Raw genomic sequence first — 22292 nt, 5'->3', positions numbered from 1 at the left:
CAGTGACAGCAGGCACGTCGATCCACGCGTGTTCACGCTGCTCACTTCTCACTGGTGGAGAAGTTACGGCATGACGCCAGGCCAGGTGAGCGTTGTAAGGGAAGGGAACTCCTTTAAAAAGAGTCATTTTCTCTCTGGATTTCCCTTCTCTTTTTGAAACTCAGGAGCAGCAACACTGTCCTGGTGTCACCAGGGCTTTAAGTGGAAGCTTTTTCAATATTATATACAAGCCATAGTTGCTGCTTATTTATCTTATGCAACTAACAGCCATTGACAAAGTCAATAGTCTTGACTTGTAGGTATGATGTTACTTGTTGTATCTTATATCTGGATGCAATGACAGAAACAGCAAAACACAAGTCGGCAGCACACTATGCTAAGCACAGATTTTTAGCTTACGTTTTTTTAGCCACTCCCTTAATTACATTGGCCACGCCCCTTTGAGAGACAGGTAGGACTATCACATATGGAAGGACGTAGTGACTTTGTAGTGCTTCAGAACAGGGTGGGTCAGGGTCTTTAGGGCAATGGAGAGTTTATGTAGACGCTGGAAGCCTATGGCAGGCCGGTAGAGCTGGGGCAGAGACAGGCATATGTAGTTCTATATGAAATGCAGAAATTACACGTCAAATATAGAGCATCAGATAATGTTGTGTTATGTTTTGTTAAATATATGTATAGCAATTTATTCCATCCTATGGTCGCCTCAACTCAGAGCGCTTTGGGAGACAGGAGAGGTAGAAAAGAAGGCCAAAAAGAGCACAATGGAAGGGACAGGACACGTGGAGGGATCAGGGATCCTTGTGAGTGGAGTGGACTTGGCATAGTACAAGGATCTCACCGGAGGGAACACGAGTGCCCTGGCAGCCCTGAGGCATCTGACCAGCTGGGAGTGAGCGAGGAGCACCTGGGATAGGCGGGCTGGAACGGCATAAGGGAGCAGGGTCATTATAATGAGGATGTTAATGGGTGATGCTGATATGACACTATGAGCTAATACCTAAATGCTGCATACATGATACACCTATTGTTAGAACAGGTCTTAGCAATGTGTACATTAACAATATGAATACTTAGAAAAACTGTTATTATTGATATTAATTCAATTACATATGTAGGCCAATAAGAATACGAACAATAATAAAGATGTCGTCTTTTTACTCTGACTTGTGTTGCATCGCCTATTTTGTATCTGGTAAAAAAAAACAACGGCACTGAGATCCTGTCGTGAATGGTTACAAAGCCCATGTTGTCACGCGAGCCCGCAAATTAAGATCTGACAAAAAAAGCTAGAAGAGATACATAGGGAGGACGAAGCTGAGAGAGCATTACCTATGCCGCAATGCGCTCGCGCATCCTGGCTGGGCTGGGCTGGCTCAGTCGTTTATCATTTGGGGGTCGATAGAGCGCCGTTACTGTGCTATATACGGGTTGGGTGTACGGCCAGAGTGGAATGGCTGGTGAGTGAGTGGTAAGAGTGTACTAACTGGTGAATGTGGCAAAAATGTCCAACTTTAGGGTGGGTGGGTGGGGGGGTAGCATATGTAAAGTTTATTACGGGTAGTAAATGTATGTGGACGTGTGTTGTTTGCGTAAGTGGGTGGGGTGCGACGTGTGTGGTGGCTGTGCTTAGTAGTGTATTTGCATGTCCCTAGTATGTGGAGTTTCGTGTCTTTGTGTTCGCTGTGGTAAACTGCCCGTGCGTGGTGAGCACGTGCAGAGGGTGAATCCGTGGTGTGTTATCGGTGTGTGCTTGAGTGCTGAGCGTGTGGCAGGGATGTAGCATGCGTGCCAGGCGGTAATGCAAGAAAGGGAGATGTGTGCTTGTGGAGTGTGCATGATGGTTTCAGCAGTGAACGTAATTTGTGTAATTTGTGTTTTGGGAGGCAATGCTGTGAATGGGGAAGGGTGGGCCCCCGTCTCCCCGTGGGGTGTGAGTAGCTCGTCCCCCGTTCTCTGATTGGCCGGTTGAGGGACAGCACCTGCCCGAGTCCCTCATGGGCTGACACCAGAGCTCCTCTCTATTTTAGGCTCTCGCGGCGCCCGTAACTCAGTCCCTCTCTGGAGCCCTTCTGAGTGAGCAGCCAGTGCACTCTCCCGCTCCTTCGCTCCCGCCTCCACCACCATGCGTGTCCAGGCGCTCTACACCCTAGCCCCCGTGGCGCTGCTGCTGCTGGCCGACCTGTACCTGGTGGATGGCACAGAGGGCACCGACTTGCCCGATACCCCCCTGGAGAGGGAGAAACTGACCATCCAGCAGAAGGGGCGCCTTTCGCTGCAAAACACCGGTGAGTGAGTGAATGAAGAACTTCAGCTTTTGTGTCTCGAGGCACTAGTTTCTTGTTAAGTCGCCCACGTGCCTCACTGATAGAACTTATACGTATAGAATCGCGCCTCGGGGATTCTCAGCCAGGGATGCGCCTAGACGCATAGCGCAAAGACATCAACAGCCAATGCACAAGAACAGAGCGGCCGGGATCACCCGCTGAAGATGGGGGCGGGTAGCGCATCGGGCATGGCGACCACCAGCACAGGAAGAACAGAGGATATAGGTTGTTTAACTGCTACATTTTGGGGGGCGAGGTTGTTTTTTACAAAGCGCCAATACGACACCAACGTACAACTTCAAGGAACTTTGGGCATGCAGACATGCAGTGGGGGGCGGTGGGCTGCGGGGCTTCCGAGGGGCCAGACTCGCACTTATTTATCATTCATTTCCAGTGCGCGCGTGGGGCAGTTAGTGCCTAGGGCGTTGAATGAGTCAGGACAGTCAAAAAAATCATACCATCCTGAACCTATGTTAGAAGTCAACACACATATCACATGATAGACGCATTAAGATATTCGGCGAGGAACTGTGCCCACGTGCGTTCTGCTGTGGGAGTTTAACCGAGTACCAAAACATGAACACCGGAACCCAGGCAGCAGGTCAGTCCAATTGGTGCCCCCAGCCGCCGAGCAACAGTCTAGAATTTCAGTTGGATCGCTATCTGTACGTTATCATATTCATTCAGAAACATGCTACCTGTAGCGCCAAGACGCAATCAATTTTGCATTACACGCCTCGCTGACTGCACAGTACAACAGCAGCTTGTACCTCCACCTGCACGCGCTCTTCTTCCTCTCACGTTTTTTCTCTCAGCCTCGTACGTTTTCTAGCTCCTTCGTGCTCCCGTTCTCACCTCTCTCTTTATCTCTCACGCTCACTTTCTTTTTCGTTCCGAGCCGAATTATTCTTTTCATGCAATTTGCTCAGGCTCGTGTTCTTGTTCTTTGTATAGCGCATACCATGCCACTAGTGCGGCACCGCAGCGCTCTCGGGAGCACATCGAGTGTCCAAACAGTCGCAAGGTCTCCATTGGCTGATTCGGTTCGTGAATACGTGCGCTCGGTCGCGTGGTCCTTTGCATTAACATTCCTGTGTAAGGTGAAAGTGTCAACTTCAGAGAGTTGTGGGTGGGTGTCCTCGCTCTCTTATGCATATGAGAGGGCTGTTGGCAGGGTCATTCCCCTGCAAAAATTTAGTTTGCGGTCTCGGTGGCGAGTGCTGAGTTAAGGCATATATGTGCTGTTTTGGATGCGTGTGCACTCACTGTTCTGTCTAGAGTGCGCTGTTGGTTGCTGTGTATGTGAGATTTCATTCTAGGTGTGTGATGTCACCGTGCTTTAAATGTGCCGGTACTGAGTACCAGCACTTTTTTGGGTAGGACGAGTACCTGCACTTCTCATGAGTGACGTAATACCTTTATTTGGAAAGTACCGGCACTTCTGAGAATCAAGCAGGTACTCTGGTGCAGGGTACCCGCACTTCTATTTTTCCATTTAAAGTGCTGGATGCCACTACCCACCTATATGGCACGTTGAGCCTGTGCTGGATGTATGTGCAACATTCGTGTTTAGGGTGTCCTACTCAGAGTTTACGTGTGCTGTCCATTCCTAGAATGGGTCTAGGAACGCATGAGTGAAGCCGGAGACCGACCTTGTACAGTGATAAGGGGTGGAGGAGGGCACCCCCGACAGAAGGGAGCCAGGAAGAAGGAGGCGTGTGCCCCTGACAGAAGATAGTGCTTAAACTGTGAGGGCACGTACAGCGCGAGGTGAGGAGAGGCAGCACCGCCTGCCTGTGCTTGAGTACAGAGGGTTTAGACACAGTTCCTTGCATATGTTCCTAAACATTTACCTTGGCAGGAAGAGGTATGTTTCCGGCTCATATTACCATATATTTGTTCCTGTTTGTGCACCTGAGCATGTTTCCAAACACACATTGCCATTAGTATATTTTGTCATGCTTCCACATGCAGAGGCGTGGCAAGGATGCCATGAAAACACTTTTAAATAACCAAGAAAGGTCAATTCTCTGGTTTAGTAGTTAAAACGATATTGTATTTGGGGTGCAATGGACCCTTCATACTTTTTGTACCTCTGTGTCAGTGCACTTGCTGCACCATTTTTTTTGTTGCAACACCCTGGTACACACATATTCCTGTGCTTGGTTGTGTTCTCATCTAGCATGCATCTATACATGCATTCTGATATATTTCAACAAATGTATTGGTCATTGCACCACATGTTTGTATACATGCACATAGGAAGGATTTCCTACATTTCTATAATGTTTCCATGCATGATTTATACATGAATTAATACATGCTTTCCAATGTGTTCCTGTGTATATATTCATAAATGTTTGCATGAATGTCCCCAAAGTATTCCTGTCATATGTTTATATGCAAATATTTCAGCATATTTCCATACATTTGTTTCTAAACATTGATTTAGGTAAGCTTTCAGATATGTGTATTTTTACGTGTGTTTAGGCATGTGTCCATAATTGTTGGTTCATGGTCCTAGGGCATGAACCTGGCACGTGTTTTATGCATATTTCCTGACACTTTTTGCCAACATGCATTTCCTCTGTTTTTGCATCAAGATGTTCCAATATGTGTATTTAGAAATACATGCACATATGTATTTATACACTATGGCATGTTTCTACTCTGGTATGCCTAAACATTTTCTCATGTGACAGTGTGCGTTTGCTTCCTAAAAATGGTTTAACCTGTGTGTGTGTATGTATGTATACATATATACTTACATTCTAAGTAACCCACACTTCTTTGGAGTGAAAGGGATTGGGACAAATTACTGTGTTTGGGATGGTGCAGTGCATGCGTGTGTTTCTGTGCTGCCTCCTGGCATAATCAGTAGCTGTGGTGGGGGCCAGAATAAACAGAGCTGGAGTACGGGCCCCATCTGCCCCCCCCACTCCCCCAGCCCACGCCCTATCTCTACAGTACAGACACCCAGGCACGTATTTAGGCATGTACCTAAGTAAGTATTGAGGAGTAAGATGTCCAGACCTGTTAGGCATGACTCTGGACATAGGCTTAAAGCATCATTCTATGTGTGTCTGAAACCCCTTAGCATCCAGATAAGTTTCCTGCGCACGGAATCCAGTGTAAAACAAACAGCTCACTGACTGTTTCTGCCCTGCCAAGTGCTGCATCCTCTCCAGCCTCCGTACATGTAAAGGATTATGCCACACACAGAGCTTGGTATTACACATCTTTATTCCTCAGCGTGTAACCACTAACTGAGCATTCTATTTCATGAATTCTATCAACCACACCCAAACACTTACGTCACTTTTCTACTAAGAGAGTCCCATCATCTATAACTCACAAGACACTACACTAAACACCACACATAAGGGGTTAAGGTAACACATTATAGTGCCAGTGTTTGCAACACTGCAATAAAATGATAATATCACACATTTAGTAGCTTCTATGGTCCACGAGGCGCGACAGGCTCCTCTGTGTAGTACAAAGAAAGCAACCATGACATTATATGCTGCTAACCGAGGCAATTTAGCCACTGTCAACCAGGTCAGAAGAGGCCACTCATTGCTATGGTGTGCGGGTGTGTGGCGGCATGGGCCCCGGCCACTACTTAACTTGTAAGGAGACCAATGGAGATTGCACCTCCCATTGATCTAAAAATGACAATTTAGACTTTTTAGGCATTACAAAAAAATATAATACCTGCCACCCAAGCTACTTTTGTAGCTGTGGGTGGCAGGTATTAGTTATTTGTAATGTATATAGAATTATTAAAACAACTGTTGTTGTGTGCATCACAAAATTGTAAAACAGCACCACCATGTGGCTGGCTGTCATAAGTCCCAGTGTTGACAATAAAGTGCCAAGCCCTGGAAACCACTGGCTAAAATTAAGCACTGGCCTCGGCTATGTTGTTCACTTTGCAGTTACTTTTTAAACTTTCACAGTGAAGGCGTGGTCTCCAGGCCTAGCTAAGCTTTCTCAATTGATCTGGTTTCACATACAAATATGAGCGAAACAAGCTCTGGGGCCAATACTCACCTTCCGGTGCCTTTTGTTCACCTGTTCAAGCCCCAGAACAGTTCAGTCCATGTACAGTCTGGACAGCAGCACAGTTTAATCACTGCACCAGCCTCAAGATATTATTACAGAGACAATAGAAGTCCTCGTCCTTGGAACTAGCCCCTCAGCATGGGACAACACCTGGTGGCCGGCGACCCTCGGAAGCCCACTTCCCCCCTCAGACCATGCCAAAAACCTCAGCATCGTGTATGACTCATACCTCACCATGAACCGACAGGTCAACGCCGTCACATCCAGCTGCTTCACCACCCTCCACGTCCTCCGCAAGCCCTTCAAATGGACCCCCCTGAATCAAGGAAAACAGTCACCCACGCACTAATCACCAGCAGACTGGACTACAGAAACGCACTCTAAGCCGGCATCAACATGTCCCTACTCCCCAAACTCCAGACAATACAGAACACTGCCGTTAGACTCATCCTCTGCATCCCCCGGCACAAACACATCAGCCAACACCTACGAAGTCTCCACTGGCTCACCATGGAGAAAAGAGTCACCTTCAAGATCCTCACTCACACATATAAATGCCTCCACAACAACGGACCCAAATACCTCAACAATTAGAATCAACTTCCACGTACTCAATAGAAATCTCTGATCCTCCAACCTCGCACTGACCGAAACCCCACACATCCACAGAACCAGAGAAGGCGGGATATCTTTCTCTCACATCGCAGCCAAGACCTGGAATGAGCTACCAGCATACATCAGACGGGCCCCCTCCCTGAACACCTTCAGGAAGACCCTCAAGACCTAGCTCTTCGGCTGAACAGATCTGCGGACCAACGCCGCCCCCCCCAACGCCTTGAGACCCTCACGGGTGAGTAGCGCGCTTATAATTCCCCTCATTGATCAGAGCCCAGGCCCATCAAGCACAGACAAAGGCAACGTCTCTGATGAAAGCAGCATTGAGATAAGCAGCACCGAGAGCTGCACTATTAAAGAGCACTATCCAATGCCAGTCCTGGCATGCTTCCGCCTGTACCAACAGACACAGAAGACTGGGCCAGCTGCGGAGGTTGAGTGTGTGACTCAGGCAGTTCCTACTGACGAGATAACCTAGGCTGTGCATCTTGCCACATGAACACCTGCTTACAGAGTTTAGTCTCTTTTGCACCTAATGATCTAGAGTAAATCATTGTTTTTTTAATTGGTCAAAGGTGACTGGTGCACTTTAATTCTTTTTATCATCATTGATCTCGAACCCTTCTTCTGTTTCTAAGAGTTTCATCTTAAAGTTTAGCCAAGGTTTTTGCTGTGTAGTGGAACCAAAAGAAGGAAAGGGAAACGGGACATAATGGGATGAGACAGACAAAAGGAGATGGAGAGGATAAGACAGACATGAAAAGGAGAAGAAAGAGAGCGGAGATGAGCAAAAAGGAGAGGTGTAGATTAGGAGCAGAGAGACAGAGCAGAACATAAATGGGGACAAGATGAGAGGGAAGATGGGGATGAAAGAGAATGAGAGGAGAGGAGGAAGAATAGAAGTAGAGCGTGAACAGTTAAATGTATAAGAGGAAGACATAGCTAGAAAGATAATAATAATTGGCAAAGGGTGAAGAGGAGAGAAAGCTGTTGCCAGGAGCCTTCTGATCTGTAATATTAGAATCGTGGATAATTCATGTTAGTTTCCTACCAGTCTAGGGGCCTGAATTATAAGTGGGTAATTATTGAGAATCTTCAAGTTTATAGATATGTTAAATCTGAAACAAAAATCACTAAGGTTTCCTGCAACATAGGAAATTCCAGTGGTGTAGTTCTCCGGGGTTAGCATTTCCTGCAGAAATAGGATAGTTTTCGGGTTACATCCTACTTCTAAATCATGACCTAGGATTGTCCACCAACAGTAGCTAACTAAGTACCCTAGCTGCCATACTTACTTCTGAATCTATTTAGTTGTTTCAAGGTATTTACATCACCCAAAAGCGATTCTTTTAGGTCGTGCCTAGCGACGCAGCACATGCGCCGCTTGCCTTGGCGAGATCTATTGTCGTCAGTATTTCGTCGGAAAGGGGACAGGAGATGTGCACGCACCCGGACTGGCGATGAGCAAGCGTGGGGCTCGTTGCGGCACAACCCATGCATGGTGCGCTTTAACTTTCCCTCCCTCCCTGTCACGTGCACAGCGAAAGGGCAGAAATTAATTTCACTTTGTCACGTTCAATGACAAAGCTGACTTCCTGACGAAATAAAATTGAAAAGTGACTCACTCCAGGCTACCGGAAACAGCAAGGAGGGCTCGGACTGTGTCTGTGCAAGTCTGAGGACAGGTTGGACCCTGAAGTGGGCTGGCGGCATCGTGTTACAAAACAGTGCGCGCTGCGTCTGTAAACATACATTGGCTTGACTGTTGAGTTTCCATCCTGCATGTTGTCTATTCTTGAAAACAAAGACACGAAGAGGAGAACCCTTTGGAAGTGAGTCCAACTCCACATTGTTTTAGTTTTGATTGAACCAACGTGTTAGGATTTCCTCAAAAGCACCACCACCCTATGTTGCCTTGTGACAAAAAGTTAGCGGACATACGCGCCCATTTATTTTTTTGCAGTTTTATATAGTGCGAAAGCGACCCGAAGGCACTGGAGCGCTTTACATGAGCACCAGTTACATCACACATGGACACGTTCATTTTTTGAAGGCACAGGGAGAATAAGTGATCTGCCCAGAATCACAGGATGTTGAGCCGACTCCGAGATTCGAAGCTGCTCAACATCTTGTCAGTTCGGACTTCTTTAGCCAATATCGGATTCCTAGTCAACTGCTCATTTGTAGCATGCAGGGACTTACAGACCCATACAAAACATGGGGAAGCTAAATGAAAAAATAATCGCCACCTAAACCCCAGATCTGCACTGGTGGAAGGTGTGATGTCACCTGGCAGCACTTTGGAAGCTAAATGACAAAATAATCGCCACCTAAACCCCAGATCTGCACTGGTGGAAGGTGTGATGTCACCTGGCAGCACTTTCCCAAATCTCTAGACGGCTCTTCCCACCACAGGGACCCCGCTTGGAGCGCCGATTACCTGCCCTTAGCAGGGTACCCCTGTTTACACTCCACTGCTGCCCCGTGCAGGTCTCCTCACAGTCTCTCCCTACTGTTTACTCCTTCACAGTCTGTTTTGGGATCTCCCTGACCCGGGACTGTTCCCTCTCTCAGGCCAAGTGTTTTCGGACCTCCACCACAGGGTGTAGCTCTCATCCGCTCATGGCCCTCTTCCATCAGATGCCACTCCGGATTCAACACTTCTCCCCCAGTACAAATGGGTTTATTCTGCCGTGGCATGAGGTAACCCCACTATCTCCCTAAATCTCACCCTCCATTTCTATCCCATAAACATCGTGTCTTCATATAGGGCCTCCTTGGGACTGCCGGTCTCCTTACCTTTCAGCCCTACGAGCCCCCACTCCAGCCCCCCGCCCCAAGTACTAGTGGGTACCCTTTCTTACCTTGTAAATGGCAAGCAACAGCGTAGCAGCTTTGCTGGTAGGACAACTTTAAACAAGAAATGGCAAAGCCAAGAGGTGTGGCCTTGGCAAGTGTACAGTATTATGATTTGAATTTTTATTTTTGTAAACATATGCAGTATACAATCCATATCCATACTAATAATATAATGAGAGAGCCCAAACCTTTGAGGCGGGTAATCTCAGTAACCACAGCACCAATCACAACACCCAATACAGCTTTGGAAAGGGCAGTTGCAGCAGAAGGACATAGGCTATGCAGACGGATAAAAAATTTATAACAAAATTGCAAAAAATACATACTATACTATCCATACTAATATTATAAAGAGAGAGCCCAAACCTTTGAGGCAAGTAATCTCAGTAACCACAGCATCAATCACAACACCCAATACAGCGTTGGAAAGGGCAGTTGCAGCAGAAGGACATAGGCTATGCAGATGGATAAAAAAATGTATAAAAAAATTGCAAAAAATCCATACTATACTATATACTATCCATACTAATACTATAAAGAGAGAGCCCAAACCTTTTGAGGCGGGTAATCTCAGTAACCACAGCACCAATCACAACACCCAATACAGCGTTGGAAAGGGCAGTTGCAGCAGAAGGACATAGGCTATGCAGACGGATAAAAAAATGTATAAAACACAATTGCAAAAAATCCATACTAATATTATAAAGAGAGAGCCCAACCTTTGAGGCGGGTAATCTCAGTAACCATAGCACCAATCACAACACCCAATACAGGTGCAGCAAAAGGACATAGGCTATGCAGACGGCCACCATATATATATTTTTTTTTTTGCAGAGTTTTATATCGCGCAAACTTGACCCGAACTGAATCAGGTATCAGAGCGCTTTACATAGCACCAGTTACGTTACATGAGGACACACATTCATTTTTGTTAGGCACGGGGAGATTAAGTGATTTGCCCAGAATCACAGGATGTTTGGCGTCGTTACCAAGACTCGAACCCAGATCCCCAGGTCCGAGGTCGAGTGCCTTAGCCATTAGGCCAACTCCTCTATACATTTAAAAGGTAAAAGAACCGTGCCAGCAAAGTAATGCCTTGTGGGCGTGTCTGCTTTGTGCTGTGGGCGTGGGCTGGGGGCGTGTGGTACGTCCATCACATTGTAGGCTGTGGGCGTGTGCTGGGGGCGTGACAAACGCTGGGGGGCGTGTGTCTGCCCTTCATGCCATGTGAGGCGTACATACAAGCGCCAATTACGTTGCTGCGCAGCATCAAGGGGCACGCTGGGGACATGACACGCTGGGGGTGTGACATGCTGGGGGCGTGAGAAACGCTGGGGGCGTGTCCGGCCTTCATGCCATGTGAACGCAATTGCGCCCCATCCAGGGGCACGCTGGGGCAACGAGAAACGATGGGGGTGTGTGCTACGTTCCGCCCTTCATGCCATGTGGGTCGTACATTAATCAGAAGATCGTCTGCTGTGGCCCTGTGCTGGGGGTGTGACAAACGCGTTCACCTGGAGGCCTGGTAAGTAACGATACTGCAGCCTCTCCTGCGCGCTGTTACTGAACTCTCTCATTCAACGAAATTACACGCGCCTACTACCATCAACAAGGGCTCTAGCAGGGCTCAGGTGGCGGATCAGTACACTAATTACATGCGCATGATAACATCAACCAGGGCTGCAGCTGGGCCTCAAGCGGGGGAACACGCGCCTGCTAACATCAAACAGGCCTGCATCTGGGCCTCTAGCGGGGGAACACGCAAATGAGCGTGGCTGCGGGGACAATTACTGCAGCCTCTCCTACTCACTGTCACTTAACTCTCTCATTAAACGGATTTACCCGCGGCTGATAACTCTCTCATTTAACGACATTACACGCGCCTGCTAACATCAACCAGGGCTGTAGCCGGGCTCAGGCGGCGGATCACTACACCAATTACACGCGCCTGCTAACATCAACCAAGGCTGCAGCTGGGCCTTCTCCGTCCCTATTCTAATTAAACAAAAAATGTTGTCTACCGCGAGATTTTAAAATAAATTGCCCTTGCCAAATACACACATTACACATATTCTATTTCATAGCCGGACAACGTCGGGATGGGCTGCTAGTAAATAATAAAAACACTGGAAAACATTGGAAAAGTCAAAAGGAGTCCCGAAGCATCCCAAACACACCAGCCTAGCACTGAAGTGCACTGCTTTCCATGTCTGTGGACGTGATGAGGAACAATGCATTATATATATTTTCTCAACAGAAGACAAACATCTCTCAGAGATGTTCAATAATCATGGCCACGTTCTTCCTTGTTTGGGACTCGTCGCGGTATACATGCGAGACCTATTGCATTGCAAATGTTTGTTTGCTTTTCTCATTACCAAAACATAACTCTTTTGGTGTACTGAATGTGTCACTCACAATGTCACACATAAATAAGCCTTGAAATGTCACACCTAGTGCACTGAAAGCCTGAAAATGTCACACATGTATAACTAGCTATGCTGTTTTATCCACAACCCTTTCTAGGCAGCTGCTCTGCAGCTAATAATAGCCAACCATGTTCTCCTGGGCTGGAAGACTTATTGCACATTTGTTTCAAAAACTACAGACGGGAACCCCTGGAGCAAGTTTTGAGCCAATGGAGTTTCAATTCCAAAATCGACTGTGCCTGGGAGAAAAAAATAAATGGTTTGGAAAAGTAAATAAATCATGTGACATCTGCACATTATATGTTTTGTTTTCTTTTAAATCCCTTGTTTTCGGATAGCGCAAGCAGCCTGTGCGAAATATTTCATCATTCCTCGCACAGTGGTGTCTTACCTTGTGCTCAGGCGCCTGAGTCCTGCAGATGCATTGTACATGCAGTCCCTTCTCGCTCTCGGTACCCTCCCACGTGAGTGGTGGTAGGGTCAGGGCTTTAAGTGGGGGGGTCTGACCACCCCCAGTTTTTTTGGGGGGGGGGCCTCGATAGGGGTCTCTAGAGGGCTCTATTTTCGGGTCTCAAAAGTCAAAGGCAGGGTGAACAGACGTCCCGGTTTTTGTTGGTGTTTCGGGTGAGCATGCCCGTGCACTGTATACGCCGTTACATCATTGTAGCAGTTGCCTTCATGTGAGGAATGCATTCTTTATGGTGAAACAGATTAAACAGATATCCAGAAACTGTGTTCAGAGTTTCAGCAGCCAGCAAGAGATAATAACCAAGCTTTTAGACTTTTCTAAGATTTTGGAGGAAAGATAACCCCTGAAGCATAAAAAAATTTAGTAGTTTGCATGGAAACCTGCCAGCAAGTAATGCAGATTGCGAGAGAGGTTTCAGCGCAATGAACTTAATTGCTTGTCCAACAAGGGCCTCTCTTCTTGTAGAGACCATTTCTTCATGCTTATTGGGTAAAACTCAATTGTCCGCCACTTGAAACATTTGATGCAAAGCTGTATGCAAAGAGTTGGCTGGTAGAAGGTCTGCTGAAGAAAATTGTTGTGAGAAACCCCAGCAAAATAGACAGTGAATATCTTCAAGGGTTTTGGGAAATCCTGCAATAGATTTATAAGTAATGTAAATATTTGTCCATGTTTTTTAAAGTGTTTGGTATTTTATGGCTTATACTTAATAAATATACCTTTTTGCCTATTTTATTATCCTTTGCTGGATGCGACTTAATGATTTTCTTAAGCACACAATGCTAGTTGTCTTGATTTAGACCACGCCCCTACTCGAATAGGTCACACCCCTTTAAGAAATTTGCCACGCCCGTTTAGACCACCCCCAGTTTTTTTCCCACTTAAAGCCCTGGGTAGGGTGATGGACTGTGATTCTCTGGGCAGTGTTTTAATGGTGGTCAATGTGCAGCATGGACACAAGGCTTCCTTGGAGGGATAGAGTTTGTGACCTGAGCTTCTCCAGGCTCTGCAGCGTCAGTGATTCTCACAGACGAAGCCTTTGCAAACACGTGGAGAGTAACGGGCTGCTCCTCTCACATTACTGGACAAGCAGGGGAACAGGATTGCCAAGGGCTCAGCAGTAGGGAAGGGGCCGATTTGGAAGTGAGAAGACGTCAGATGGCAGTCGTTTCATCCATACTTCTTCATGAAATAACCACACACCATTCCATGGTGAAGTGTAAAAGGCCACTTTAATAGGACAGGTTTTGCAGCACTATAGTAGCTTCAGTTTAACTTTAACATGAACGTCAACCTCTTCAAAGCATCAACAACCTCCCTCTTTGCCCCCATTGACCCTTCTTTTCTTCTGCCACAAAGAAGACTGTGGTTACTTCATCGCAGACCAACCTTTGACCTAAAAAGATCCTCCACTGTAGGACCTTGAGAGACTCTTCAATGCTTAATAAAGGTACACGGGATTGCCAAAGTGCCCACACTACAAATTTCAAACAAGAAAGCTCACTGAGACTCAGCTAGAGAAGTTGACAAAACCCAAGTTGTCCTGCTCTGTACCCCCAAAGGAGAAGGAACACCAAACTGAGAATAAGCCAAAGAAATCAGAGAACCCATCCACCTGCTCAAGGTCTGTGTGGCTGGTTTGCGACTCTTCCTGGCAGGCTCAAAATTGACAAACAAAGAAGAATCCTGTCTGAAGTCTTCAATTCTCTTGGCGTGCTTCATTTCCCTAAAGACTCTGCCTCCGCCAGTCCGTCCCTGGCGGTGACAGGAGCGCCCTGGACAAAAAAATGCTACAGCAAGCGCACCCAGCCATGAAAGAGAGACAAAGACAGAAAACAGAAGTGGAGGAGCAGGGTTTTAATTCTGGGGAAAGGACGTCGGGGGAGGCCTCTTGTTGTAAGGGTAACAATTGAGGGGAATTGTGTGTAAACGTTTGCAAATATGTGCCTTGATAGGAGTCAAGAAAAGTACGGCCCACCTAGTCTGCCAGTTCCCAGATAGCAGCAAGCCTTACTCATGCTTCAACACTATTGTGATGTGTGATAGAATTTCTATTAATGAAAAGAGCCAACGTGCTTCAACCAAGTTCGACATTTTCCCTTCCAACTTGACGAGCAAAAAACATTTGACCAAATAAAAGGCGTTTTGATGGAAAGACTAAGTTGTATTTTAACATGGACGGTTAAGAACATTAAAGCTGAAATTTCTTTAAAAAATGCCTCTTTTTCTCTGCTCAGCCATGTCTCTTATGGCAATTTTTCACTCCTCAAAGTGTATTTCTACTTTTCAGGTGTGTATAATTTTATGGTATACTAGCAGCCCGTCCTGACGTTGTCCGGGTATGAAATAGAATGTGTGTAATAGGCAAGGGAAATGTATTTCAAAATCTCGTGGTAGACAACATTTTTAGCATGAAGTGTCACAATAGTTAGACATGTGTGTGCAGATACTGTGTGTACGTCGGAGTAAGAAGTATTAGCAGATGTCTCTAGTGTGTATGTACTCCACTTCCGTAGGTAAGCGTGTGTGAAAGTGCATTCAGTTGTAAATTTCGTGTCCCCGCAGGCACGCTGAATCGCGTCATCCCCCGCTTGAGGCCTGGCTCCAGTTTTGTTTGATGTTGTGCTTGTGGTGTAAAGTCGTTGATGCAGAGAGTTGAGTGGGTGACAGCGCGCGCTGGAGACGCTGCGCGTGTGGGAATGTGCAGTCAGTTCAAAGGTTAGTGTCCCAGCAGGTGCGCTTAGTCGCGTCATCCGCCGCCTGAGCCCGGCTCCAGCCCTGGTTGATGTTGTGCGCCTGGTGTCAATTTGTTTATGCAGAGAGTTGAGTGTGTGACAGCGCGCAGGAGATGCTGCAGTTTGTGTCCCCGCAGGCACGGTCCTTTATGCAGAGAGTTGACTGGCTGACAGCACGCAGGATACTGTGCAGTTATTGTCCCCGCAGGCACGATCAGTCGCGTCTACCCCCGCCTTAGCCCCGGCAATTGCCGCGCCCATTGGCCACGCCGCATGCACCCGCGCAATTGCCGCACCCATTGGCCTTGGCCACGCCCCCGGCCCAACGCACATGTTTGTTTTCCACACGCCCTCAAGGAACGCTTTTTTTTGGGGATGTGCCGCCCGATTATTGCCTGTTGTCGCGCCCATTGGCCACACCCCTTGCTGCCACGCAATTGCTGCACCCATTGGCCTTGTTCATGCCCCCAGCACAACGCACACGTTTAAGGAACGCTTTTTTTTTTCGTCATGCCGCGCCATGCCCACGCCCACAAGGGACTACTTTGCTGGTAAGGTTCTTTTACCTTTCAAATGTATATGGTGGGCATCTGTATAGCCTATGTCCTTCTGCTGCAACTGCCCTTTCCAATGCTGTATTGGGTGTTGTGATTGGTGCTGTGGTTCCTGAGATTACCCGCCTCAAAGGTTTGGGCTCTCTCTTTATAATATTAGTATAGATATCTCACATGCAGTAAAAAAAAATCCAAATCAAATAAGATGATCGCTTCAATGGCCACTTTTCCTGAACAGAGGATGCACAGTTCCCGATGGTGATGGCTCACAGTGCTGTAAAGTGAATTAGAGAGCTGTAAGGACATTTGAACTAGGGATTAAGATTTTAGGTCTCTGTTGACAGCACTGTTGTCAGCATTACATGTTCTAACCAATTCTTAACATATAAACAGAGTGGACAGTGACTCCACCCCACAGCAGTATTACTTTCTAACCTCATGCAATTGGCGTTTCTATGTATCATATCATCTCCTGTGAATTGCTTGCATTTCAGAGCACGAGGGACTACTTTACTTCTCAGAAGTATAGTGAATCATCACTCATTAAATTCTTAATTGCATAGTTGCATTGTATATGGAAGCAAACATTTCTTTTTGTGTGTAATATTGTAGTCAAGTCTCAAAATGTAATTGGTTTGCCAATGCTTGTTTACACTGGAATTAGGAAACATGGGTGCTGGTTTATCTGCTTTAACCAATTATGTGCGATCCAGGGCACATAATGTTATCTTCCTCTGTGTCTAAATTCTGCTAGAAAAACATATGGGGTGGAAACAGCCTGAACACTATGGTTAAGCACTATGTATAAACCCATCAAACCCTTTACTCTACCTTAAAATGGTCAAGATCATTTCTGCTCATGATTTTGTATTATGTCAGTCTCTTCACACATAGGAGGGGACCCAGCAACATGATTTGTCCCCAAGAGCAAGACAGCACAGATATTACTGCCGTAAACCGCATCTGTTTTAGGTTTAGAGATTAAATATCAGGCCATATTTATTACATTACCCACAAAAAGAGTTCAACTCGAATACATCATTACGCATTTTGTTACAATACACCGTATGTTGGCAAGAAAAATTATTGAGAAAACAATCTTATGTACACTATATACTGGGCAAAAAAGATTCATGCCATGTAACCCCCCCCCTAAGTCCAAACAGTACATTAATGGTTGGCCCTCAACCAATCCCAACTTCATTGTATAATTTGGGTTCTTGCATAAATCGAAGGGGCATATGCCAAATTCCTAATGGAAAACTGCTCCCAAAGCAGCAATGTGGGCCAGTTCAGATACAGACCTGAAACCATGACATAGGCATTCCTGTCGGGAACCCCTGAGACCTTTGTGAGAGATGTGCCTTAGCACAAGTCCCATCTCCCTCAATACCAAGGGCATTTATATGGAAAACTCATAAAGGGTTGAAGCCAGTCGTGTAAGTGACCCCCATCCTGCTGTTACTGTTAGACCCCCAAAGCCTATGCTTGAGGTAAATCAACCATTTTTAAGAATACCACACGTTTTTGATGCAGGATGTCTGTCATGAAGACAACTACAAGCCTACTTCGCCCCTGATGATTAACCCAGAAATATGAAAAGCAATCCAGAATTTCCCAAACCACAAGTATAACCAAATCTCCTCTACCTCTGCCAGACAATTAACCAAACACCATTCCTTGATTTTGGGTGGATGGATAGGAAAAAGATGGCAATCGGCAGCTTGGTGTGGCAGGAAGAGTCTAAAGTTCAAGAAAACAGAGGTTGCTTCACCCTGATGCTGAACTTTTAACCTGATGCTGGGCATGCACCCAGCTGGCCTTAGAGAAAGACCACCACCCTCCCTGGCTATCACACAGGGCTGAAGTCCACACCACTGGTGGCCGCTACAAACAAGCCCTATAACAGGACAGTGGTTATTGGGCCTGTCCTCCAGCAGGCCTGCTCCTCGTTGCAGCATACTCCAATTCTGCCCTAGGAGTGGCCAGAGTGACCCAGGTGACCCCCCCAAGAACAGGATATCACACACAATTATGAACCGATGCGTTGTCTGTTTTAGGATTTAAGAATTAATCTTGGGCGATATGTATTGCATTGCAAACAAAGTGTTTAGTTTGAATACATCATTTACTATTGGGGGAGCAGAGCCCCAACCCCTAAAATGAAGACACCCCAAAATATAAAACATCCAAATTTACATTGGGCAGTTCCACTCCTGTGCTGATCTTGTGCTAAAAGGTACCCTCCCCTTTAAAAAAACCCAAAATTAGTTTAACTGAGTTCTAGTTCAGGGAAGAGTTAAAAGGGTTTTATTACAAAATCTCAAAAACCAAGCGGTACAGAGTAAGTGATACTTGAAATGGTGGCTCAAAATGCAAGTATATAATCAGAAATCAAAATTATTTTAAGTCCCACTTGAACATCACTATCATAAGAAATCAGGCAGCATCCCTAGAGGAACAGGAAAGTCTTCTTAAAATCTCTCTCATATAATTACAAAGAAATCGGACAGCATTTCTAGTGGAAAAGGAAGGTCACCTGGCTCACACCCACAAAAACTGCAGTTCATCGTGGCATGATTAAAGTAACACATTCTGTGCAATGTCATAATGTCTATAACACTGTCCCATTTTTAAGAAAACATCGAGCCTTTTCCGCATTACATTGTCATAGAAAGGTCAACTAATATATGCCACGTTTCTAAACAATGGACTACAAACCAGTAGAAGAGTGCTAAGCCCAGCAACCGAAGTACAGTGGAAAGAAATTGGGGGAAAAACTATTTTAGGAACTTGGAAAAAGTCATTCCAATACATGCATGCAGTACATTTCTATTACATCAACTTGTCTTCGCTCTGCAGAGCCTGTGGGGAAAGAAGATGTGCAGGGGGACAGGGTGGAAGGAAACAACAGGATTGAGATGAATGTGCAGAATCAGAAAAAGATCCATACTAATTTAAATATTGTTTCAGTAAAATATGGCCCAGCTAAAATATGTTAATAAATACACTTCTGTTCATTATATTAAACTTGTTTCGCCTATAATCATTTTAATTGTCCCACTTGCATCACCTATGTCTTGACAGAGATTCCACCGGCCTGATTTAAGTCAGTGTCTGAGCTGGCCCTGATCCCTTCTTTGGAAGCGGAAACGTTTACATTAAGAACTTGGCAGGGGCCCTTAGTTTTTGTCATTTAACTGTTCAGGTGCTTCCCCTAATTAAAACCCTTCACTGATTAACCATTTCTCCATACTTTCCTGGGAATGATACATAACAAGGCAATACCTGCATCAGGGAAGCTGCTAGCAAACCAAGAAATGTCAGCCATCGAAAGTTCAATCAAGTTTCTGGTGCCAGGATTGACCAGGTCATTACCATCAATATAAAGAATGATGAGGGAAGGCAGAATAACCCTCCCACAATGAGTCCTTTCAAGCACCCGTCTGGGTTGACGCAAGCGGAGTACACCAACATCAAATAAATGCACTTATAGACCGATTTTACTGGCCTGTCGTTTAATTCTCCTTGGCAAAAGATCACAGCACCACTTTAGATAAAATAATGGCCTAGGATCTAACCATGACTTTATCACCTAATACACAGATGAGAAGGAATGAAAGCTTTCCTTGATACCAAGCAAAAACAGCAAAGCAGACGGATCCCAGGTGACCTCTCCCACCTGCCTTTATGGGAATATGTCACACAACACTTTTAGCAGTCAGATTTTCACCTTCCAATGCTCTGGACTAGGCCCAGCTCTAACCAAAAGCAGAAGTTGCAGCTGAAATCCTGAAGGAATGCAAGCTGAAATTGGAATTGTAAATCCCTGTTGCTCGTAGTGCCATACCAAAGACTCTACTGAAATGTAATCTTGACAGAGGCACCCCAATGGCATGCACCAATCAAGCAGTAACCTGGCATGCAGGTAAATGAAATCCAGAGCCCTGAAACAGGGCAACACGAGCATCCTGAAGGTTGCCTAACAGTTATATGCTCCTCCTTCCCCAACTGGGAAGAGGCTGAATGGAATCACCAAAACAGATAATATTTTTAAGGAGCAACCCCTAACCCAAGTCATTCTTGGGATCAGCCACCAGTTCAAGAACTCTAGGTGTCCATACAAAAAGCTGGCTTAAATAAGGCTGTTCCATATTCTGAGGTACAGACCTGTGGGTGGCACCCCTCCATCCTGGTTGATTTCTCCAGATCAGTGGGTCCCCTTACATCCCCTCTAGCACTCTCGAGCCTTTCCCTACCTTTCAGTGCCTTGCATATATGGAAAGAATTAGAGTGATCCTGCTCCCCTACCACCTTGGTGAACAAAACTGAGGCTGAGACATGTATCCTGGAGGTGGGTTTTGACACTGTTGTAAATGGTGGCTCTCTGCTGAGGCTCTGAGGGGGTTTGTGAGGCCCAAGCCAATCCTCAACTTCCTAGGTGCACTTTATCGGGATGAACTATTGAGTGTTTCTGGTGGATAGCAGGCAGAGTCTGCTGCACTGATTCCCAGCAAGGTTAGCCATCCTGCCGTGCCTTGGGCTTGCCGGGAACTTCATCGCGGAGGTGCCTGTGAAGGACGCCCACGCTCTCCTGTGGATCCGCCTTACACAGATAGGCGTATATGCTGAAGACCGAATGTGCCTCCCTTCTTATCTGCTCCAGAGCTACTCCAGGCCTGACTGAGTCTGTGAATCAGCCACTAGGTATGCCGCATGTTTTCTTGGCAGTACTGATATATTACCCAGCCATTGCTTGTAATATCTACACATGGTCTGAATCGGGGACTCAATCTACTTGCAGGGCATGGGAGGAGGTGTGTTTCCTGGCACACACGAGTTTCCCACCCCCTCTTAAATACATCAAAAGGAAAGAAGAGACAGCAGGAATAGAGGAGAGAAAAAGGGAAGGAGTATAGGGGAATACAGTCAACTGAGGTGCCTAGTGCCTGGGAATTATATATTTTTTTCTATTTTCTCTTTGTTCTACTGCAGGCAGCCATTTTGAGTTGGGAATCAACTTTAACCCAGTTCTGCCTTTTACAACTACCATCTTGGTTTGGGTTCCCTTTTAAAAGCATACAACATACCTTTATAGCAAGGAGATGGGTTTATTCCCCATCCCTTTTTACTTTTACCTCCATATTGAGGTTTAAGCACGCTAGGCACCTATCGTACTCTAAAGCTCTACTAATGGACTCAACTGCCAAAGTTCCTTCAAATGTTATGGAAAATTCACAGGATGTTCCGTCGCCAGCGATGGATACTATACTAAAAGAACTGTTGGACAATAAAAGCTTGATCACTTCAGTAAATAACACAGTAACTGCTCCTACCCTGGAAGTTCACTCTTTAAGGTGGGAGGTCAAACAATGTCAATCATGCATGCAAACAACAGATGGTCATCTCACAGATGTTGAAACGCAACTTGACAAACCCCTCAACCATATTCATGATATCTGGTATCTCCCCAAAAAATTATCGATTTGGATGGATCGCAGCAGAAGGTAGAACATCAAAATTATTGGATTTACAGAACAATCGGAGAAGGATGATATCCTTCAATTCCTCACTAATCTAAATCCTACACTGATGAAACTTACTTTTTCTCGCCACCTCAGATTTCAGAGTGCCCACTGAGTATGCTCAAGAATCTTTACTCGTACTTCACAACCTCGTCACTTCTTGGCTTGTAGTTTAAGCCACCAACAGGCGTGACAAATCATCACAGAAGCAAAGAAACATGGTCCATACCTACATGACAAAGCCAAATCATTATTAATACAGACTTTTCAGCTCCCACTAACCTCAAGAGGAGTCAATGTGTAGCCCTCTGTCCTAGATTAAAGAAAAGAGAAATCAAATATGGGGCCTTGGAACTGGCAAAAATGATTATAACGCAACAAGGAAAATTCAAGGAATATCTCGACCCATATGACCTGGAAACTTTCTTAAATTACTTGGCTGACATCAACTCAGTGATGGATTATGAGGAGCCATCTCCACCAACTATATGTGAACCAAACAGTGACATTACGTTAGACTTAGATGAACCTTGGCAAATGTTAAACTGTGACTCGTAATTGGTCCCATGGAGGCAAACATGAAGTTTGGAAGATGTCGACAGGAAGTGATAAAATAAGATCGCCTTTAAAAACATGAATATGTACAATCTATAAAATCAAGATATCATATTACAAAGATCTGTAATGCATTACTTACGTTACCTCTTTTTT

General features: G+C 45.7%; 1 protein-coding gene across 1 annotated transcript in view; it reads left to right on the top strand.

Annotated features, from left to right (window-relative positions):
- The first annotated feature begins 2075 nt into the window (after window positions 1–2075).
- STC2 (stanniocalcin 2) overlaps window positions 2076–22292 on the top strand; it is a 79495-nt gene continuing 59278 nt past the window's right edge. Inside the window, exon 1 of the mRNA XM_078653021.1 lies at window positions 2076–2288. Coding sequence (XP_078509147.1) covers window positions 2126–2288 — 163 coding nt within the window. The 5' untranslated portion in view covers window positions 2076–2125. The remainder of the gene's footprint in view (window positions 2289–22292) is intronic.

This window comes from Lissotriton helveticus, chromosome 7 (assembly GCF_964261635.1).
Source record: "Lissotriton helveticus chromosome 7, aLisHel1.1, whole genome shotgun sequence".
Classification (NCBI taxonomy): Eukaryota; Metazoa; Chordata; class Amphibia; order Caudata; family Salamandridae; genus Lissotriton; species Lissotriton helveticus.
This window is presented reverse-complemented; position numbering and strand designations above follow the sequence as displayed.